The sequence below is a fragment of the Budorcas taxicolor genome, chromosome 23 (genome assembly GCF_023091745.1).
Source record: "Budorcas taxicolor isolate Tak-1 chromosome 23, Takin1.1, whole genome shotgun sequence".
Classification (NCBI taxonomy): domain Eukaryota; kingdom Metazoa; phylum Chordata; class Mammalia; order Artiodactyla; family Bovidae; genus Budorcas; species Budorcas taxicolor.
Genome location: NC_068932.1, coordinates 5,132,826 through 5,156,463, shown reverse-complemented (window position 1 = coordinate 5,156,463; position 23,638 = coordinate 5,132,826). Strand labels below are relative to the sequence as shown.

At 36.4% G+C, this 23,638-nt stretch overlaps 1 protein-coding gene across 1 annotated transcript in view; it reads right to left on the bottom strand.

Moving 5' to 3' along the window:
* The window catches only part of PCDH15 (protocadherin related 15), an 898,514-nt gene that overhangs the window by 505,783 nt on the left and 369,093 nt on the right, over positions 1–23,638 (bottom strand). Inside the window, exons 6-7 of the mRNA XM_052660663.1 lie at positions 21,564–21,683; positions 9,642–9,752 (exon numbers count right to left, since the gene is read on the bottom strand). Of these exons, the coding sequence (XP_052516623.1) occupies positions 9,642–9,752; positions 21,564–21,683 (231 nt within the window). The remainder of the gene's footprint in view (positions 1–9,641; positions 9,753–21,563; positions 21,684–23,638) is intronic.

Genomic DNA, 23,638 nt, shown 5'->3' with positions numbered 1-23,638 from the left:
GAAAACCACTAGACCATTCAGGTATGACCTAAATCAAATCCCTTACAACTGTACAGTGGACATGACTGGTAGATTCAAGGGATTAGATCTGACGGACAGAGTGCCTGAAGAACCATGTACGGAGGTTTGTGACTTTGTCCAGGAGACAGGGATCAAGACCATCCCCAAAAAAAAAGAAATGCAAAAAGGCAAAATGGTTATCTGAGGAGGTCTTACAAATAGCTGTGAAAAGAACAGAAGCAAAAGGCGAAGGGGAAAAGGAAAGATATATGCATCTGAATGCAGAGTTCCAAAGAATAGCAAGGCAAGATAAAGAAAGCCTTCCTCAGTGATCAGTGCAAAGAAATAGGGGAAAACAATAGAATGGGAAAGATTAGAGATCTGTTCAAGAAAATTAGAGATACCAAGGGAACATTTCATGCAAAGATGGGCTCACTAAAGGACAGAAATGGTATGGACCTAACAGAAGCAGAAAATATTAAGAGGTGGCAAGAATACACAGAACTATACAAAAAAGATCTTCACGACCCAGATAACGATGATGGTGTGATCACTCATCTAGAGCCAGACATCCTGGAATGTGAAGTCAAGTGGGCCTTAGAAAGCATCATTATGAATAAAGCTAGTGGAGGTGATGGAATTCTAGTTAAGCTATATACAATCCTAAAAGATGATTCTGTGAAAGTGCTACACTCAATATGCCAGCAAATTTGGAAAACTCAACAGTGGCCACAGGACTGGAAAAGGTTAGTTTTCATTCCAATCCCAAAGAAAGGCAATACCAAGGAATGCTGAGACTACTTACTGCACAATTGCACTCATCTCACACGCTAGTAAAGTAATGCTCAAAATTCTCCAAGCCAGGCTTCAATAGTATGTGAACCGTGAACTTCCAGATGTCCAAGCTGGATTTAGAAAAGGCAGTGGAACCAGAGACCAGATTGCCAACATCCATTGGATCATTGAAAAAGCAAGAGAGCTCCAGAGAAGTATCTACTTCTGCCTTATTGACTATGCCAAAGCCTTTGACTGTGTGGAGCATAACAAACTGTGGAAAATTCTTAAAGGGATAGGAATACCAGACCACCTGACCTGCCTCCTGAGAAATCTGTATGGTCAAGAAATCTGCAGGTCAAGAAGCAACAGTTAGAACTGAATGTGGAACAACAGACTCGTTCCAAATACGGAAAGACTGTATTTTGTCACGCTGCTTATTTAACTTATATGCAGAGTACATCCAAAAAAAATTAGAGTTAGGGTTAGGGCTGGATGAAGCACAAACTGGAATCAAGATTGCTGGGAGATGACACCACCTTTATGGCAGAAAGTGAAGAAGAACCAAGGAGCCTCTTGATGAAAGTGAAAGAGGAGAGTGAAAAAGTTGGCTTAAAGCTCAACATTCAGAAAACTAAGATCATGGCATATGGTCCCATCACTTCATGGCAACTAGATGGGGAAACAGTGGAAACAGTGTCAGACTTTATTTTCTTGGGCTCCAAAATCACTGCAGATGGTGACTTCAGCCATGAAACTAAAAGATGCTTGCTCCTTGGAAGAAAATTTATGACCAACCTAGACAGTATATTAAAAAGCAGAGACATTGCTTTGCCAACCAAGATTTGTCTAGTCAAAGCTATGGTTTTTCCAGTAGTAATGTATCGATGTGAGAGTCGTACTGCAGAGGAAGGTGAGCACCGAAGAATTGATGCTTTTTAACTGTGGTATTGGAGAAGACTCTTGAGAGTCCCTTGGACTACAAAGAGGTTCAACCAGTCCATCCTAGAGGAAATCAGTCCTGAATATTCATTGGAAGGACTGATGCTGAAGTGAAACTTCAATACTTTGGCCTACTGATGCAAAGAACTGACTCTTTGGAAAAGACCCTGATGCTGGGAAACATTGAAGGCAGGAGGAGAAGGGGATGGCAAGAGGATGAGATGATGGGATGGCATCACCAACTCAATGAACATGAGTTTGAGCAAGCTCTGGGAGTTAGCGATGGACAGGGAGGCCTGGTGTGCTGAAGTCCATGGGGTCGCCAGGAGTCGGACATGACTGAGCGACTGAACTGAACTGAACTGAACTATAATGACAAGCCTCAGTCAGGGCATGTGTTAATTTCTTCCTTTCTGTCATCCACAAGTGGACAGAGTTCTGAAGAAACATACTTTAACAGTCAGGCAGAGGGGCATGATCCTGTGAGGCAAACTGTTCTATATGATTATAATAACAAAAGCAATTAAAGGCAAGTCAAAGAATCAGTTCCTACTTGGAGTCTGATTTGGCTTCCTCCCTACAACAAAACCTTTAGTTAGCTTCCACAACTTTTGTGAGTGCAGTTATGCAAGGAATTGCGGGGGATACAAAGAATAATCCAACACAAAAACTGACATGGAGGAATTTAAAAGCATACAGATAACAACAACATAGAATCGAGAGAGCCACAAGTAATATTCATCAGAGTGTGATGAAAATTGACCTAGCTACAACTTTCTGTCAGTGCCTCATAGGGAAGGTGTATTGACCTTGTCACCGAATACTTAGTGACAATCTTCATTCAAAGCCTCCAGTCCTCTGCTCCCACATGATCATAACAAAATTGATTGTATCCTGATACCTGATATATCAAAGCTCCTCATTGTCTTTTAATTAATTATTTATTAAATAAGTAGAAAATTTCGTCAACGTATTGCAAGCAAGAACTGTGTTTTGTGTTTGTTTGACTCAAAAATAAGATATATATGCCTAGTAGAACTTCAAAATAAATTTTATATTATAAATAGCTCACAGACAACTAACTCAGTCATAATCCATTCTTTTTCACAAAACAATTTAATAAAACTGCAAATAGTTCAACTATGAAAATATCTAGGCAATAAACACCTCTAACCATCAAATAATAAGTAAGACTTCAATTCCTTCAACTCAATTGAAAGGCTTTCCTGCTGTGAAATAGTTTAATTGCTCACTATTCTTTGATCAAACTAGAGATAAATGCGAATTTCTAATTCATTCAGTATCTGCTCTATATTTAGAACTGTATAAAGTTAAATATTGGTTATGTGAAGTGGAGCCAGGAAAAATGTGAACGCTAACAAATACTGTGAAATCATATGAAACCTGTTTTATTAAAAATATGAGACAAAAATGCTGATGTTCAAGACAGAGGAGAAATATTGTACGACATCCCCTATATGTGAACTCAAAAGAAAAAAAAAAAAGATACAAATGGACTTATTTACATTACAAAACAGAAAGAGATTCACAGACTTAGAAAACAAACTTATGTTGCCAGAGGGAAGGGATAGTTGGGGAGCTTGAGGTGGTCATGTACACACTAATGTGTTTAAAATGGATAACCAACAAGGAGCTATTATATAGTACGATATTATGTGGTAGCCTGGACGGGGGAAGAATTTAGTGGAGAATGAGGGAACAGCTGAGTCCCTCTGCTGTTCACCTGAAACTATCACATTTAATCGGCTATGCCCCAATACAAAATAAAAAGTTCGAAAGAAAAAATAATGCTGATGTTTAGATTTATTTTTGGCAATATCATAGGAGCCTTGGAATAAAGAGACTTTTAACACTTACATATTTAGTATTCAAGTAGTTTGAAGTTAACAAAAGGATTAGAGGCATCCACCAGACTCACTCATAGATGTATATATTACATACTCTTTCATTACTTTATCAGGTATTTCCAGTAGAGAAAGAAAATTTTAAAAATAATAATAATAATAATTAGAGTTGTCCTTAGTCTTTTGACCCCAACTCAGTTATCTAAGACCTTGGAGGTGTCTGTCTTGCTTTCCTTCACTAATGAAAGATGGACTATCACCAACCGGAATTGTAAAACATATCCTAGTAACTTAACTCCTTGGATTTCTTTATTCAACAATGAAAATAGTAGCAACAAGTTTGCCTTGGTCTAAATCACTTTAGAAGTGTGTTCTTTCTTTTCTTCTTTGAAACTGTCTTTTTTTTTTTTCTTTTTTTGAGACACTTACCTAAACTTTCTTAAATTTTATGTGTACTAATAAATAGAAATAGTATCATTACATGCCTTCATTACTTGAAAATTTTGTAAATAGTTCTTAAACCTCTATCTTCCTCCACTTCAGTCCTGCTCTCCAGAATATGCCCAAGAAACTGGCAGAAATAAAAACAATGGTTGTAAAATTAGTATTTATTCCACATATCAGTGTGAGGTAGACATGAGGAAAGGTCAGGATAAGGGTTATTCTGAAAAGTAATTTTTATATCCAAATCTATATAATTGAAATGTTTGGAAGAAGAGAAGGATATGTCTCCTTATAATATGTCACATTGGCATACTGAGTATTTTATGTTAAAGTTTCTTAAGAAATAGCAGTGCAAGGAGGACATTCTGACAATATTTGTAGCCCTGAAAGCAAAGCAGGGCATGAATCTTCCATGTGAAAAGAACTCCCCCTGTCCCAGGAGGATAGAAAGCATCATTATCACCAGAAATAGAGACTTTAGGGGCCAAGAGGCTGTGTAAAACTATCACATTATTTACTCACTAATTTGATATTCTCAGCCCATGACCCCTTGCTTTGCAAATTCTTTACAGATTTGTAGTTTTCTTGTCTAAATGACAGCTCTCTTTGGTCATTTCTTTCAGCCTCATTTTTTTTTTTTTTTAATAAGACTGCTTCACATACATTATTAAATTTGTTTTTTCTCCTGTTAATCTGTGTTGTGTTTATTTAATTTTTAGGTCAGCCAAAGAACTGCAAAAAATTCACCTCAATTAAATAGTGAGGAGACCAGAAGGGGGAGTTCTCACAGTCTGCAAGCACAGCATAGCTTATCACCTCTTCTATTCTGGCAACAACTCAGCCAATGAAAAGCCATGGTCTCTTTATTTACTATAACTCTCTCAACGTTTTTTTTCCCCCTTCTCTCTTCCTTCCCTTGCTTTGTGGGGACTTGCATATGACTCATCATGGGCTGTAGACCCCAAACTTCTTATCCCAAATAAACCTATTTCTATTTAGCAGTCTATTTATTTTAATTCAACAAATATGTATAATATAGTATCTTGTTACAAAAGATAGCTAATGTCCCTTCTCAAGATTTTTTGATGTGAAAATGTGGAATAGCACTGATATTGATAGAATAATTCAAACAGTATTCTTGCTATGAGTCTTAATTAAATGTAAACCTTTTCTTTCTGACAATAATTTATGGGCTCTTGAATGGAAAAAAAAAAAAAAGAAAAGAGAAAAAGAGTTCGCTTAAAACTATCTATGTATAGAAATGAGTCTGATTTTTTTGTTTGTTTTAGGGTAACATCAAAATTCTAATACAGAGTGTATCAGAAGTTTCAACAAAAGGAAACCCCTGATTTTTGTACTTCTCTGAACTTCCTTTCCTAGATTTTTTTTTCTCCTTTTCTCTAGAATTTATCATTGCCTCATTTTCTATTTATATTTAAAATAAATGGTGTGGGTACTAATGTTGCAAAATTTCTAAATAAAGTAAGTGACAAGCTTTTTTGTAATGTGGGTCTCCCAAAACTCTTCCAATTTATTTGAGAATAATAACATGTTCATATGCATAAAAAGAAACCTCACAACTACATGAAATTTGAATGATTTGTTTTGCAAATCAATCAAATCTTTGTACTTTAAGCAAAGCAAAGCCAATGCTGAGTAATGTTTAGTAATTTATCATTAGACTTCTAGCCTCTTAGAAATCATCTACTTTGAAGTCCAAATTGATTGCTCATATTTCAACTTTCCTTATGACTTTTAGAGAATATATAGGGTTTTAATGGGCACAGTTTACATTGTACATCAGTTAACATCAATACAATAATAAAAAAGACTATAAAAGAATAATTTTAAATATATAAATATCATTATTCTGCATAAATATAAGAATATAAATTGTATACATACAGATAGATAGATCTATGATGTTGTTTTTGCTTTAGTAGCAAAGTCATGTCCAACTCTGACTCTTTTGCAACCCCATGGACTATAGCCCACCAGGCCCCTCTGTCCATGGGATTTTCCAGGCAAGAATACTGGAGTGGGTTGCCATTTCCTTCTCCAGGGGATCTTCCCAACCCAGGGATCAAATCCATGTCTCCTGCATTGGCAGGCAGATTCTTTGTACTGAATCACTAGGAAAGCAAATATATATATACATTTTATATATTTGGCAATAAATGCTTAACAACCAGCTGAAAGAAGAAGCCCTGACTGAGGCAGGAGATAGATGGACTCCAGGTTATATATTTACAAGTAGCTTCTTGCTTATACTTTGAGATAGAAATGACAACAGGAACAGGATGAAAAGCCATACTTTCTCTCCTGTAGATACTGTAAGGTATTAGTAATCTCAGGGTCAAAGAGGGGCTAAGCCTTGGTTGGGTAAAAGGTAAGGAAGTTGCATATTTCTCATCCTTGGGGTCAGGGAGATTTTCCAAATTACACCTGCACAGAAAGTTTCCTTAGGAGAGGAGAGTACTAGGCAATTAATAGTTTTGCTAACTTCGCAGAGCCCCTCACACTGAGATCCATCTTGACTAAAAGCATGCTTGCACACATAGGGAGAGCCTGGAGACAAATCAGATATGGGGTCAAAGCAGGATGACTGGCCAGAGGCAAACAAAGACCTGGAAGACTGCCCCCTTATAAATGATTTAAATTTCCCCTGGATACGACTGGCTGAGCCTACCCAGCGTGTATCCACACATCTTTCTCTTAGCAAACACTTTATCTGTTTCACTCTTTTCCATCTCTTTGTTGAAATTCCTTTCCAGAGGGGATGAGAACCAGGGTAGTGCTGCAATCCAGGTTCAATCCCTGGTTGAGGAACTGAGATCCTGCTCCACGCCAGCACAGCCACGGTCACCCCACAGGGCACCAGAGAACATGACTTGAATCGTTTGTCACTTTCTGTACTGTAAATATCTCCCACCATGGCCACGAATGAGGTCACTGAACTCGGAGTTGGAAAGAGAAGCTCAAAACTGACCCTCAGGTAAACATGAAACATCTTTCCAGCCCCAATAATCCACTGTATTAAATACGTTATACATCTAAAATGTAGAGAAAATGAGCATTCTTCTTTATAACTTGTGGGAGTGTGATGTGTTGCAACAGTTTGGAAGACAATATGACATTATTTACTAAGATGAAAAGTATACTTGCATATATATTAATATATGTATATATATGTATATATGGGCTTCCATGGTGGCTCAGACAGTAAAGAATCTGCCATTTGTACATGCATATATACAATTTTTATCATAGTAATTTTATCTAATTATCTATTCATACACAACCAAGTACTGGTACTAAAGAAGTTTATATAACACTGTAATGATATCAGAATATATTCCAAGTATTAGTTTCAGCACATTTTTGTTTGCCAACTTGCTTATCCTCACAAGAAATCTTTGTGGTATGTTTCATTAATATAGCCCTTTTACTGCTTAGGAAACTGACATACAGAGTATACACAGATTCACACAGCTAGGCAAGGGCAGAATTAGGATTTGAATTTGCACAATGTGGTTCTGAAGTTTATGGTTTTATCACTATACTACACTCCTTGCCTCTCATGAGAATCCTGAAATTAGCTATCAATTTTATGGCAAAAAACAAACAAAAAAACTTAAGTACAGTTGAATACATCGTAACATACCTAAATTTTGATATATTATATATTTTTGAAAGGATATAATCTGAAAACACAAAAAATCATATAATTTCCTGTAGTTAGTATTCACATTTTGTATTGCAGAATTTAAATTTATGTAAACATTGCTGTTACAGATGAAAGGCTTCCCTGATGGCTCAGATGGTAAAGAATTTGCCTGCAATGTGGGAGACCTGGGTTCAATCCTTGGGTCAGAGAGATCCTCTGGAGAAGGAAATGGCAACTCACACCAGTATTCTTGCCTGGAGAATTCATATGGACAGAGGAGCCTGGCAGGCTACAGTCCATATGGTTACACTGACAAGACTAAGTGACTAACACTTTCACTTTCATTACAGATAAAATCAAATTGTCACTCAACTTCTCACCAGTTCCATTCCTTCCTTTCAAAGCTCCATGTATATCCTGTTATTTCATAAGTTTATCCTCGAAATGCCAAAAATTTCTGTCTTTCCCAGTTATGAGTAGTCAAGCAAATTGGATTCAAATTGTCCCAGATGTCTTCATAAATAGTTTAAAGTAGACAACAGGTCAGACAATTTATTTTATTTTATATTTCTTTTTAAAAACTCATTTTAAATAACACATTAGCAATTAGTTTTCAAATACATTTCTTAGCAATCTGACTTTCCTTTAAATTTTAGTAAAGATTTTGAGTCAGAAAGGAAAATCGTATCTTTTCTTCACATTTTACTTTGCATAGGAAACAAAAAATGTTTCAGTGTTTTTGAAGAATTCTGAAGGGTCCTGTTTAATAGATTTTACTTTTTCCTATATCTGCAGTTTCTACTCTGTTCTCTGCTACTGAGCCCTAAGACAAACCACACTGAATTGGAAAACAAAACAAAATATTTTGAATGAAAGTCTAGCAAACTGTCATCAATAACTAGTTATCTAAGTATAACTACCACCACAAGTATACTACACACACACACACACACACACACACACACACACATTTATGTTCTTTCTACTGAAATATCTCCAAAAAAGAGAAAACATGGCCATTTAGGCACACTTGGTTGCATATAAGCTTGTTAAGGACAACTGGTGGAGGATACTTTTCTTTCTTTTCTAAAATATTGGAAAAACAACCAAGTTTCAAGAAGGATAGATTTTAAGGACAGAAGGAATCTGAGTCTTTGGTGATATACTTGAACTGTCAAATCAACCCTTGAATGACATAAATTTAACAATTCTATTAAAATAATGATGATAATAATGATAATAACATTATACAAGCAACCGCTCTTCAGGTTTTGTAATTGCTGCCCACATATAAAGATCATGTTCATAGTAACTTATACGTCTTGAGCAACTAGTAATAAAAGATAAATGATTCAGTAAGTGATTCAATAAATGATTCAACAGTTCTCTACCTTTAGTGTACTTTGAAGTTCCCTGGGGAGCTAATAAAATTGCAAGTTTTCCACTTCTACCTTCTGAAATTTGTATTCAGAGGGTCTGAGGTTGGGTCTAGGAATCTGCAGTTTTAACGCACTCCCAAGGTGATTCTGGGGAAGGAAGTGGCAACTCACACCATTATTTTTGCCTGGAGAATTCCATGGATGGAGGGCCTTGGTGGCTAAAGTCCAGAGGGCCACAAAAAAGAGCCGGACACAACTAAGTGACTAACACTAAAGGTGATTCTGCTGCAGTTGTTCAGTCAATCATGCTTTGAGAAATACTTCAGTATGAGCTAAAAACAAATCATTCAAGAGTTTGAGTGAGTCCAAGACTGGAGAATACAGTGAGTGGGAATAATCTTCCCATTCTATTCCACCCCATTCCTCATCCAGAAGAATATAATATACAAATTACACTGAGGGCAGGGCTACCTTGTTGAGGCTGTAAACTTATAGTGAGCACATGCATTCTAGGTGAGTTCTGTATTTCATAAATTCAGAGGAGAGAAATAAGAGAAATTGATAACTCACATTAGCTTGGATGATGACAAAGTAGCGAGTCTTATCTTCATAGTTGAGTCTCTTCCTTAACACTACATTTCCAGTCAACATGAGAGGAATTTCAAAAGTGTCATTGGAAGCCTGCAAATAAGATACACATCTGGGATCAGTGGAACAGAAGATAAATTAGAGAATCTGATATTTCAGCTTAGTCCCCTTGAAAGTTATAGACAACATGTTCACCATCTAAAAACAGAATGTGAATGTCAGCTTCAGCTTTAATGTTCTTATTTCCGAAAATTTGTCATTCTAATCAGTAGGTCTTACTTTGATGATGATATCTAGGAAACTTACTTCTTGTGATAGTTTTTCACATATTATTAGAGTTACACATAAACATCCCCAGAATATATCTAAATCTAAGCCCAGATGTCTGAAGATCTTCCCTATTACCATATTATCTTTTCACAATTATTTTAATCACCAAAGAGTTCAATTATTACAATTTATGATTTATCATAATATTCCTTTATGACATTGGAGTCCATTCTATATTCTCATATTTTCAAGTACTGTATTAAAGATATATAACTATTAACTTGAAACTGTGTTTTTGTGAAAAAGAATGTGGTATAGGTTGTTTTTGTTTGTTTTCCCAAGCCTCAGATCTGCTGCCCTTACCCTAACAGAGACTGTGTTTCTTCTTGGTAACATGCAGTTCATAAGGGCAACCTCCAAAATGCTGCCAACCAGTGCTCCTCTGGTGTTAGCAACTCTCAGTGTAAGACAATACAGTCATTCCTGAAGAGGATATAATTTATAAGATCTGTCTCTCATCCTTAAAAAGATTTTACATCACTTTTGTGTTTTAGTGCCATTTTGAAGACTGATAAAATAGTCTATTTTAGCACTGGAACTTTTTTGGTTGACTGTTTTGTGTAGTGGTAGGTGTGTGTGTGACTGTGGATACCACATGAAATGCTCAGATACATATTTCAGAAAAAGGAGTGGTGGGAGGAAGCAAGACAAAGCAGGAGGAAGAAGGTATAAGAAAGGAAGGAAGAAAAGAGAAAGAAAGAAAGGATACGCACGTGTGTGGGGGAAGGGAAGTGTTGGTGTGTCTGTGAGTCTTTATGTCCTCAGCTGACACAAGGGGAGTTACTTAGGAACTGAAATTTAATGTAAGAACAGTTGACTCCAATCTAATCTTCCATCTCAAGTTCATTCAGGGGAATGTAGGCAAATTAACCTTCAATATCTAGAGTCATGCTCTCGCCCTCTCCATCTTTACCTCCCTCCCACCCTGACTCCCTCTCTTTCTGGTACATACGCACATTCAGCACACAATTGAAACATATTTTTTAATGATTTACTCTTGTGCTCATGCAATTGACTTTACAAGTCTTCTTGCATACAGTCATTTAAAGAAGTAACATTTTAAAATACAAATTTTTAAAAAAATGTACCAAGTGAGATATTTACAACTAAAAACAGACGTTTGACATTTTCCCTACATTTTTACCTATTTAAACATTGTGTGTCTGTGCTTAGTTGTGTCTGACTTTTGCCACCCCTTGACTGTAGAACACCAGGCTCCCCTGTAGATGAAATTTTCTAGGCAAGAATATTGGAGTGGGTAGTCATTTCCTGCTCCAGAGGATCTTCCCAATCCAGGAATCAAACTCACATCTCTTGCATCTCTTGTATTGGCAGGTGGATTCTTTACCATTGTGCCACCTGGGGAGCCCTATAGGTCTCTAAACTAAGCCAGGGAGTGTAAAAATGGTTTAATCTAAATATCTAAGTTAGTTATAGGGGACGCTTCAGTAAATAATTGCCATATACACTAGAAAACACAACTCATTGTGTTGTTACAGGGTTATTAACTGTCTAACACAATTACTACAGAGCCATATATCAATTTTTAGTATAGTTATGAAATATATGGTGGATTTCTTACCCCAAAGTCACCTCATTCTTGGTGTCAGAACTCCGTGAGTTCAGGTAGCTGGTAGCTTTGTGCTTTAGGGGAGGCTATGCCTCTAAGCAGGGATTCCCAGGTGGTTCAGTGGTAAAGAATCCACCTGTCAATGCAGGAGACACGGGTGGGATCCCTGAGTCAGGAAGGTTGCCTGGAGAAGGAAATGGCAATCCACTCCAGTATTCTTGCCTGGGAAATCTCATGGACAGAGGTGCCTGGCGGGCTACAGTCCATGGGGTTGCAAAGAGTTGGACAGGACTGAGTAACTGACCAGGGACACATATGCCTCTAAGTAGAGTGAGTTTTGGCAAATCGACTCCAACCTTGGACATTCCACACCTTACCAGTGACTGTTGGAAATGTACATGGGATCTAATTCTAGATAATCTGAAGAACTTTTCTTAATTGTAAAGAGAGAGACACACAGGGGAATATATTTTTCCCCCTTTTCTTCTGATAGATGCTTCTATAAGGATATAAAACTTGGAAATGTCAGCAGTCATTTTGGAACTACTGGTACAGTTAATCTAGAAGTAAACAAAATGCTGAAAATGGAAGAGCAGAAAATAGAAAAAGGTCATTTCTGTGATATCTCTGAGTTGCTTAACAAATCCTGATACCACCCCTTCTCTGAACAACCTGTTATGAGAGATAATCCATGACTTTGTTGGCAAAGTCACTTTAAATTGTTTTCTATTATTTGCAGCTAAAAGCGCTTTGATACATGATTATCTCCTGTCTATGTGTCCTCATCTTGTAGTCCCCTATGTTTTCCATTTATGCCATGACTCTTTACAGGTGACATTTGCTTTTAATTTTCTCCTGCCTAAAGATCCTATCCCTCATTTCTCTGAGTTATAAATTCTATAAACCTACTCAGTAAAATCTTCTTTGTCATCCAATTTAGGATTACATCTTTGATCTTATGATATATTGTTTTTTCCAAACAACATTTGTTATTTGTGTATTTTCTGTTTTCCCTTACAGATTTCTCAAGGATCTCAGTCTATGAGCTGGAGATACTTACCTTGATGTTTCTAGTCAAGTAACGTAATGCATGTTTGTGATTCTGTTTTAGTTGACAATCGTTATTAGTAGAATTATTATTAACATTACAGTTAGTAATTAGGGATTTTATTGCTAATTAAGGATTGTCATTGTTCTTAAGAGCACTTTTTGGATGGAACATCCATCTTCACTGCAGCATGCAAAATTTTTTTAGTTGCGACACATGGACCCTAGTTCTCTGATCAGGGATCAAACTTGGGCCCCCTCCATTGGGAGTGTGAGTCTTAGTCACTGGGCCACCAGGGAAGTTCTTAAGCTCCTATAACACATTTTTGATTAAACCTGAATTTTATTTTCTAAATCACTCTTTTATAGATATCTGAGATTTTCCATGGGCTAGAAGTTCCATCAATATTTATGTTCCAAGAAACATAAGGAGACTATCAGCTTTAAGATCAATGCTCTTTATAAATTATTGTATATGAAAAGCCTTTGTGTTAAAATTAGCTAACTTATTAATAAGCAATTATTTATGAAGTGTGCATTCTGTCTTGAAAAAATAGAATAATAATCATGAGAAAAAGCAGAAGCAAAATGTAGGTAAATGCTTGGGATGCTTTTTTTTTTCCTCTAACAAAAAGAAGATTGGGGGGAAAAAAAGACAAGTATTGAATTAGATCAACTCAAATAAATGCCCTGCTCTAATGACATTTCTAGAGTTCTACCTAAGGAGGAAAAAAAAGAGCAAAATTTAGTAAGAAAATATAGTTTTATTAATTGCTATATGATAAGATGATGTGACAATGTTTATCAAAGTTTAGAGTATATAAGGATCATAGAAATGTATCACTTATATTCAGATTCCGAGTATCTATTCCTCCAAATTCCAGAATTCTCAAACATTCTGTATTTCTAACAAAACTCTTGGGTAATTCTCAAGTAGAAGGTTTAGATTTTACTTTGAGAAAAAATAAACTAGAAGATAGAAAGGATCAAGTTAAATATATAAGAGTTTTGTCATTTAATTGTGAACTCAACTCAATAGTGAGCTCCTGAAATACATTTTAAAAATATTCATGTATTTGACCACACCAGGTCTTCATTGAGGTATGTAGAACCTTTTTAGTTGTAGCACATGGGCTCCAGTTCTCTGAATCAAACTCAAGCCCCTTGCATTGGGAGCGTGAGTCTTAGGCACTGAACCACCAGGGAAGTCCCTAAGCTCCTGTAACACATTTTTAAGATGGACAATTCTTTCATTTTTCTTTATATTGGAGTTAGTTATGTTAAATTGGGATGGACTTTTAAATATAATAATAATAAATACTAATATTTATTATTACTTAAAGTCTTTCTTTGTGTTAAACTTTGAACCCAGGTCTTTTCACTGAGTCCATGACATTTTAAATTTATAACATATATGTACTTTTGAAGTCAAACAGAAACTTCTAAATACAATTTCAGAGGAAATTGGTTGGAACAAGGTTTCACAAACTACATTATAATTTTTCCTGTGTCCCTAAATATGCATATGCATATTTGTGTGTGTTTCTGTAGCAGGTAGGAATGAGTTTGTAGGAAACAGAGAAACAGTGATTAGAGTGCTGGTATTTTACTAGGAGCAAATTAGTGTTGCTGTATTTCCCAATGAAACATATCTGTGCCTTGTTCCTGTCATTAGATCACCAGGAAATAAGATCCTATAACTTTTCAATACTCTGATACAGATAAATGTGTGTGTGATCATGCATATCAACAGTATCTCAGTCTTAGACTTTGTTAAAGAACTGTTTGAGTTGGGAGGGGAAGAAAAGTCTATACCCTCCTTCCCTCTACCATTCATTTTCCTCTCCTTTTATCCTTAGAGATTTGTTTCATCAACAAAGGAGAGGAGTATAGGAGCACTGCTGCTGCTGCTGCTGCTAAGTCGCTTCAGTCGTGTCTGACTCTGTGCGACCCCATAGACGGCAGCCCACCAGCCTCCCCAGTCCCTGGGATCCTCCAGACAAGAACACTGGAGTGGGTTGCCATTTCCTTCTCCAATGCATGACAGTGAAAAGTGAAAGTGAAGTCTCTTAGTCGTGTCCGACTCCTAGCGACCCCAAGGACTGCAGCCTACCAGGCTCCTCTGTCCATGGGATTTTCCAGGCAAGAGCACTGGAGTGGGTCGCCAGTGCCTTCTCTGGTGTAGGAGCACAGTCATATCCTTTTCCTTAAGCCACCTACATTTTTTGGAAGTAAGTCCCTGACCCACTTTCTGTTAATTTTGGACACTACTCTGTAAAGCACAAATTAGCACAGGTTTCCTTGGGTGATGAGAATTTAAATGCTGACCTCTACCTGCCTAGTGCTATTAAATAGGTATTCCAATGATGACTAAGCCTCTTAATATCCACAGGGCCCAAGCATCTGGTCTCCATTAGGAAAGGTCCACTCACAACTTCCTGGCAGTTTAGTATCTCAGTAACTAAAGTGGCAAATCTCCATTGAGTAAATGGGCATATATGGCAGTTTAAATTATTTTATTACTGCTGGAAGTATGAGAAAAAGTGTAGGAGGCATATATAATGCCCACCCTCAACACACATACTCACACTGACTTAAGCAAAGAAGGAGACAGAATGTTGACTCTATCAATTCCATGTTTCTCTAGAGTGCACTCATTCCCCTATGACCCTCTTTATTAACCTGTGCAAAGCTGAATAAGTACCAATAGAGATAAAATAACACCTCTCCCCTAGCCATTTAAGGAGGTGTTGAGTTCCAGAGATGTGGATGATCTGGAAACAGAGAATGACATACTTTGAATTATCTGTTCTCAGCTGAGAACTCTGGTCATCCATCATTTTTTAATAATCAGGAAAGATCCTGTTTGGCTTCTCATATTCATGCTACATTTATAAATATTGTTTTTTATATTCTCCATTCAACTGTAAGGACTAGAAATTCAATTCAAAAGCAGAGAGATTTGGATTTGAGACCTGCATACACAGAGACACACACAAACACGTACATATATATTTCCTGGTCCTAATGACAGGACCAAGGCACAAATAAGTTTCACTGGGAAGTACAGCACCACTAATTTGCTCCTAGTAAAATTCCAGCACTCTGATGATTGTTTCTCTATTTCCTACAAACTCATTCCTCCTGCTACAGAAACACATACAAATATGCATATGCATATTTAGTAATACAGGAAAAAATACAATATACTTTATTTCCTTGTCTTAGGTAATTGTATTTAGAAGTTTCTGTTTAACTTCAGAAGCACATATATATTGTAAATTTAAAATGTCACAGACTCACAGTGAAAAGACCTGGGTTCAAAATTTAACACAAAGACTTTAAGCAAAAACCTAATGGTTATTGCAGCCATGAAATTAAAAGACGCTTACTCCTTGGAAGGAAAGTTATGACCAACCTAGATATTAAAAAGCAGAGATATTACTTTGCAAACAAAGGTCCATCTAGTCAAGGCTATGGTTTTTCCAGTGGTCATGTATGGATGTGAGAGTTGGACTGTAAAGAAAGCTGAGTGCCAAAGAATTGATGCATTTGAACTGTGGTGTTGGAGAAGACTCTTGAGAGTCCCTTGGACTGCAAGGAGGTCCAACCAGACCATCCTAAAGGAGATCAGTCCTGGGTGCTCATTGGAAGGACTGATGCTAAAGCTGAAATTCCAATACTTTGGCCACCTCATACTAAGAGTTGACTCATTGGAAAAGACCCTGATGCTGAGAGGGATTGAGGGCAGGAGAAGGGGACAACAGAGGATGAGATGGCTGAATGGCATCACCGACCTGATGGACAGGAGTTTGAGTGAACTCTGGGAATTAGTGATGGACAGGGAGGCCTGGTGTGCTGCGATTCATGAGGTCGCAAGAGTTGGACACGACTGAGCAACTGAATTGAACTGAACTGAATTAAACATGAATGTTCATTATTTTAAAAAATAATAATATGACTATGGTGCCATGAGACTATCCCATATAATATATTCTGTAAAAAAAAAAGTGTCAAAGTGTAAGGTAATATTTTTAGTAAACTATCTAAAAGTAAGCAATATTGTTTTTGCTTAGCCCGGATATTTTAGTAATATCTGAAATTTGGACTTTGACCTATATGCATCACTACTTTGAGATAATGATTTGTTAAACATCTTTTGCATTTAAAATGTGATTTTATCTTCCTGATTCATGAAATTCAAAAGAATTATACCCCTTTACATTACAGAATAAATGATGGCTCTCTTGCTCTCTCTTTTTTTTTTTTTTCTATTCAGTTTCCTTCAAAATTTAAAGAGAATCAAGCACATTACAAAAAAAAGGACAATCTGCTGAGGAGGAGATGATGAAAGACCACTCTACTACCTCCAAGAAAGAAGTAGCCCAAGCATTTTACTTAAATGTCCTAAGTGCTTTTCTGAGTGGCAGTGGGATTTAGTAAAAATGCTGTGCTGCTTTCAGTCCACTGGACACTGCTATAAGGGATATGTCGTCAGATCTTTCCTTACTACTTTTGGGAAAAGCACTTGAAATGCAGAATAAAGGTCACCTAAGTCTTGCATAAAATAATAAAAGATCAAGATAAGAAAACTGATATGATAATCTATTGTATGAACAGTCTTATCAATCTGTTAATAATAAGATTTATCAATAAACTATCAGAATGATACCTAACAGAATTGCATTTTTCTGAGTAAGATAAGTTCCCTAAAATTAAAAATTCCATAGAACATTTGAAGACAAATTCCTCTCTTTTTTTTTCTGAATTTTTCTTTTCACTTTTAAAAATACAATTAGTTCAATAAGGTATCACTTCACATCACTCAGAATAGTCATCATCAAAAAAATCTACAAACAGTAAGTGTTGGAGAGAATATGGGAAAAAAAGGAACCCTCCTACACTGTTGGTGGGGATGTAAATTGGTGCAGGCGCTATGGAGAACAGTATGGAGGTTCCTTAAAAAATAAAATAAATATGATCCAGCAATCCCACTCCTGGGCATATATATGGAGAAAACCATACTTTGTAAAGATACATGCACCCCAAAGTTCATTGAAGCACAATTTACAACAGCCAGGACATGGAAGCAACCTAAATGTCCATCAACAGAGGAATGGATAAAGAAGATATGGTACTTAGATACAGTGGAATATTATTCAGCTATTAAAAGGAACCAAGCTGTGTCATTTGCACAGACATGGATCAACCTACAGACTGTTATATAGAGTGAAGTAAGTCATAAAGAGAAAAGCAAATATAGTGTATTAATGCATATACTTAGAATCTATAAAAATGGTATGTGCTGTGCTTAGTCATGTGTGACTCTGTGCAACCCATAGACTGTAGCTTGCCCAGCTCCTATGTCCATGGAGATTTTCCAGGCAAGAATAATGGAGTGGATTGCCATGCCCTCCTCCAGGGATCTTCCCAACCTAGGGATCAAGCCCAGAGATTGAACCCAGGTCTCCCACATTGCAGGCAGATTGTTTACCATCCCTGCTACCATGGAAGCCCAAGAATACTAGAGTGGGAAGCATGTCCCTTCTCCAGAGAATCTTCCCCACCCAGCTGAGCTACCAGGGAAGCCCAGAAAATGGTATAGATGACCCTATTTACAAAACAGAAATAGAAATGTAGACGGAGAGAACAAACACATGGATACCAAGGGGAGAGGAATGAATGGAGAGATTGGGATTGACATAAATACACTACTATGTATAAAATGCATAACTAATGTGGAACCTACTGTACAGCAAAGTGAACTCCACTTGATGCTCTGTGGTGACCTAACTGGGAAGGAAATCCAAAAGAGAGGGGATGTATGTATACACCTGGCTGGTCACTTGGCTATACAGCACAAACTGACATAGCAGTGTAAAGCAACTATATGTCAATAAAAGTGCAAAAAAAAAAAAAAAACTTTGCACTACAGTAGAGCAGAAGTTACATTTGTAAATTTCTACAAGGATGACTTGGATAATGTAAATGAGTGACACGACGGAGGTAAAGTGGATATACATATATTGTCTGTATGATAGAAGTTTGTTTATGGGAAAACAATTCAACTCTAGCTGATTGTTGGCTTATTGGAAATCAGGACCAGGGTTGTCATTTTTTTTTTTATTAAGAGAGAAGAGAACACTAAATTTGAATGTGAAATTGGGCTTCCCTGGTGGCTCAGACAGTAAAGAATATGCCTGCAATGTAGGAGACCAAGGTTTGATCCCTGCATCGGGAAGATCCCCTGGAGAAGGGAATGGCAACCCACTCCAATAGTCTTGCCTAGAGAATCCCATGGACAGAGGAGCCTGGTGAGCTACAGTCCATGGGGTCACAAAGAGTCGGACACACTGAGCAACTAACATCTTCAATTTTAAATAAACTAATTTTAATTATATAAAATTTATTTTAAAAATTATATTGTGTTTGCAAAAGCCAGAATGTCCACATTTTGAGGTTACATATTTTCCCAGGTGGAACTAGTGTTAAAGAATCTGCCTGTAATGCAGGGGACATAAGAGATGTGGGTTCGATCCCTGGATTGGTAAGATCCCCTGGAGAAGAGCGCGGCAACCCATTCCCATTCTTGCCAGGAGAATCCCTTGGACAGAGGAGCCAGGAGGACCATAGTCCATTGATTTGCAGAGTCTGACATGACCAAAGTGGCTTAGCATGCACACATTTGTAATACATACAAGTTTGGTTTGACACTAAGAAATAAGCTAGATAATATAATTATGCTATTAATTATAAGCAGAATTTCTAGAGATTTAATAATTTAATAATATGAATATCATAAGATAGTGTCCAAGAGATTTTACATGAGAAGAAACTGGTGTTGATCATTAAGTCTCTATGATGATTAAAGTTGGATTCACTCTATAAGAATGTGGTTTGGTTAATGCTTACTCTTTCAACACACACACTCAGTTAAGTGCTGTCATGACGTCTTGATCTTTTGCCTCACCAATTAGTCATGACCAAATAATTTCTTTCTTTATTCTATAGTAGTGCTAGCTTGCTAAAGTACTTTTTTTTTTCTTTTTTTGCAATTTGGAAACTGCATGTGACTGACTTATTCTATCTGTAGGTAGTAAAAGTATATGATATTATATTTCATGCTGAGCCCACAAATCCTTGAAAAGAAGAAGCATTCAGAAGGAATTATTGCATAGCTAAAAAGGTATTTCAGCCTCTCAAAAATTCTAAGAGATATCTTCCAAGTAATACATTTTTTTCCCTCACAATATATCAAACCTTGGATAAGTTTCTTTCTTTTATGCAACATAATAAATATTTCCTTAAAATACATGACCTGACCATCCTCTACTTTGTGGGAGTTTCATTTTTACAAACTGAGGAGTAAAGATTAGAAAATGACCCTCATAAAATATCAGCTAAAAACATGCACATGCATACAATTGATTATTCTAAAAATCTAAATAGTAAGAAAATAAATGGTTTAGAAATATTCTGTATAGTCAGCTCCATGTTTCTATCTTTTAAAAAATGTTTCTCTTGCCCTCTTCTCTTCTGCTTCTTTTATCTTTTCCACTCTACTTCTTTGTAACACCTTACATCATTACTGTCCTTTTCTATCACATTCTCATTATCTCTCCATCTCTTGGCTTCATTGTCTGCCTATAAACATGTGGAGGCATAGGTTTTAGGGGAAAAACAAAAACAAAATCTCCCCAAATCTTCCCTTTCCCCTGCTATACTCACGGGCTTTTGGTGTTTGCTTTTGCTCTCCATTTTTTTTTTTTTTTGAAAATTTTAACACAAGTGCTGTAACTACTTTATTAGAGCACAACAGAGGAAGAGTGGAGCACAGAAAGCAAGTCCTGACTCTCCAGCTTAGAAATAGCTGTGTGTTAGATGGCATCACTGATTCAATGGACATGAACCTGGGCAGATTTCAGGAGATAGTGAGGGACAAGGGGGCCTGGGGTGCTGCAATCCATGAGGTTACAAAGAGATGGACATGCCTTAATGACTGAACAACAGCAATAACAACCAGGCAAGTCACATCACCTGTGAACCTGTGTTCTCTCCTATACAATAGAAATCCTGTTACTAACTGATTTGTGGCGATAAAATGAGAAACTGCATTCATAATTGACAATCGATTTGTGAGTCAGATCTTACTAAGAGTCTTAGTATCTGTAAGCTCAACAGATTTTTTGTTTAGAGCTTTTATAAGAGATATATAATTTAAAAACAAAGACATGTTAATGTCACCACTTTTTATATTCCTAATATTAAACTTATGTTTAATGTTAGGAGAAACATTAATTAAACATCACTTAAGTGATTGTAAAACTGCTTTGAGGAGCCCTTTGTGTTCTGAGAAGCTGCCTTGGGGAAAAGAGGAAGAGAAAGATAGCAGGCAGGAATTTCAGGTCTAGTTTCCAGAAAAAATTCTTCTTTTTGTATTATATATCCTATATCTTAGAAAGAACTTAGCCTAGAGCACAGAATAGAAGCCCCATTGCCTAAAGCAAAACACACACACACACACACACAAACAAAAAAAGCTATCATTGGAGGCTTTGTCCTCTTTTCTGTCTCAGGTTTCACTGGTGGAGAAGGGGTAGTGGTGGTATTAATTTGCAAATTCCATAAAACATATGTGTTACATTGGTAATAACACATGAAGTGATTTATTTAGAATGCTTAGGAGTCAACTAACATAACAGAGATTTAATAAAAATAACTTATTATACCTATGAAGATATTTAAAAACTTTTTCCAATAAAACCCATCCAAAACTAGCCTATAAATGTAGCAAAAATATATCATAAAATGTAATTTGGGATAGTTATTAATAATAGTACAATTACTAACATGGTTCTAGGAACTGAACAATAGAAGAATATAATAAATATCAGCTTAAATAAATATTAATTTTACTCCTTATAGTGAAGTTACATTGCAAGTAGATATTTACATACTGGATCATCTGGATTATACTGAATAACATATTCTATCTGTCCATTTGGGCCATCATCTATGTCTGTAGCTCCATTGTCTCCTGAAAATCCTGTGAAGATTGTGGTGCCAACTGGAGTGAGCTGCAAAGAATACAAAAGACAAACTGTCAATTCTCATTTGGTCGACAGCATACCGGAAATGTTCCAGCACAAAACCCACAATTGTTCATCACACAAAGGAGAAAGGTAGGCAACAGCCCACAAACACAGACTCGAAGCGTTTCAAAAGAGCACTTGGAAACCTTATGCAGGAGTCTCTACAAAGTCTGGAAATTTCCAACATCAGAGTCCTTGCTTTGCGTAAAGAAACTGAAGCCCCTGATTCAGCGTGAAGCACATTTGGACCAGTTTATAAACATTAGTGTCTTAAACTTGTGGAGAAAAGGCATCTGTTGTTCCTACTTAAAAACACTTTGATGCATCAGATTATCTATAAGCAAGGATTTATATTGTATGAAGGAATTATCAACAATCACTTTATTTTAAAATGTTTAAAAAACTCAGTGAGATCAATGAAATCCAGGGTGGTAATTACATGCAGGTTGCGAATTTGAGGAAGAAAGTTAGAGACTATGGATTCCTTATCTATCAAAGGAGAGAGAAAGCTGGAATTTTCTTTAGTGATTGTAGTACTGGTTGAGTAGAAAGCCATTGTCTGAGAGAATTGGAGAGATAGTAATATCTTTTCATTTTGAATTAAACCAACAATAAAACATAATGTGTCATATAAGACCATGATTTCACAGTTGGCCTGAATGTCTAGCTTTACCTCTTATTAATCTCCATCAGAGAATCACCACTGTTTTCTCTTACTTTTAAGTCTTTTCACAATGTATTCCTACATCCAGAGTCTCCAGTTCTCAAGTTTTAGATGGAATCCTCATTAGTTATTTTTCAACTTAATTAGGTGTCATCTTTTTCTAAACCATTCCTGACATAGCATTTCCCTACTCCGTGTCAGTACATGGCATCTTTTTCATTACTCTTACATTTTACACTTTACTTTCTCAATTATTGCACTGTCACAATGAATAAATGAACTCAGTCAATAAACACAAGACCTGTGCCTCTAAAGAAAATAGACTTTTACATTTTGTTCTGAGATATGTTTTGTTAGCTTTTAAATAGGATTCTTTCATGGAGAAATAGCTTCTCAGAGGGAGAGAAAAGAAGAGTCATCTTATTTACTTCCATTTTCAGGGATGACAAACCTAGATATCTATAGGGATCCATCAGGCAATGTAAAGGAGTGAAGCACATCTCATGGGAATGTGGCGACTAAAGAACACATCCTTCCCTAAAAGGATATCTGCTACTCAGCCTCAGGAAACTCTCATAATGGAATATGGAGACAATGCTATTGGGTTGGTCAAAAAGCTCATTCTGATTTTTCCAGTGATGTCATGGATGTTGTGGAAAAGATGTTGTAGAAAAACCCTAATGAACTTTTTGGCCAACCCAATACTACATCTTTTAATATTCTGATTTTATAAGTAATCTCTTGGTTCTAAAGTTGACAATAGCTTTTAAAGAATTATATTATGAATTTAATACCCCCTACACCCCAGTATATCCACTGGCACAGCAACCACAGTAGTTTGCGATCTCTGATTTAGAAAAAGGATACAATTGCAATTAAAAGTGAATTTAAAACTATGCTTTGGGGAGCCCATGGTTTGGGGAACTGTAAGTACAAAGTAGTGTATTTATAAAGTCAGTCCTCCTGGAAAGTAGCTTTTAAAGGTAAACTTTGACTTTCTGCAGCTCAAAGAGAACTGAGGATAAAGTGAGAGGAGATGGTTTAAATAACACATATATAAACATGGACACACCATTGGAAATAGTTAACTAAAAGGCTTTCAAGCCAACATTTTAATATTTTTAATGTAGTCCCTGTCCCCAAATATGTCACTCTTTTGTAAAAATTCACCCACTCTAATGTAGTTGTGCCTTGATTTATCTTACAAAAATTCACTCACTCTTGATATATTTAATTATGAAAATTTAAAATTGAATGGCAAAATTTTGCTTCTTGA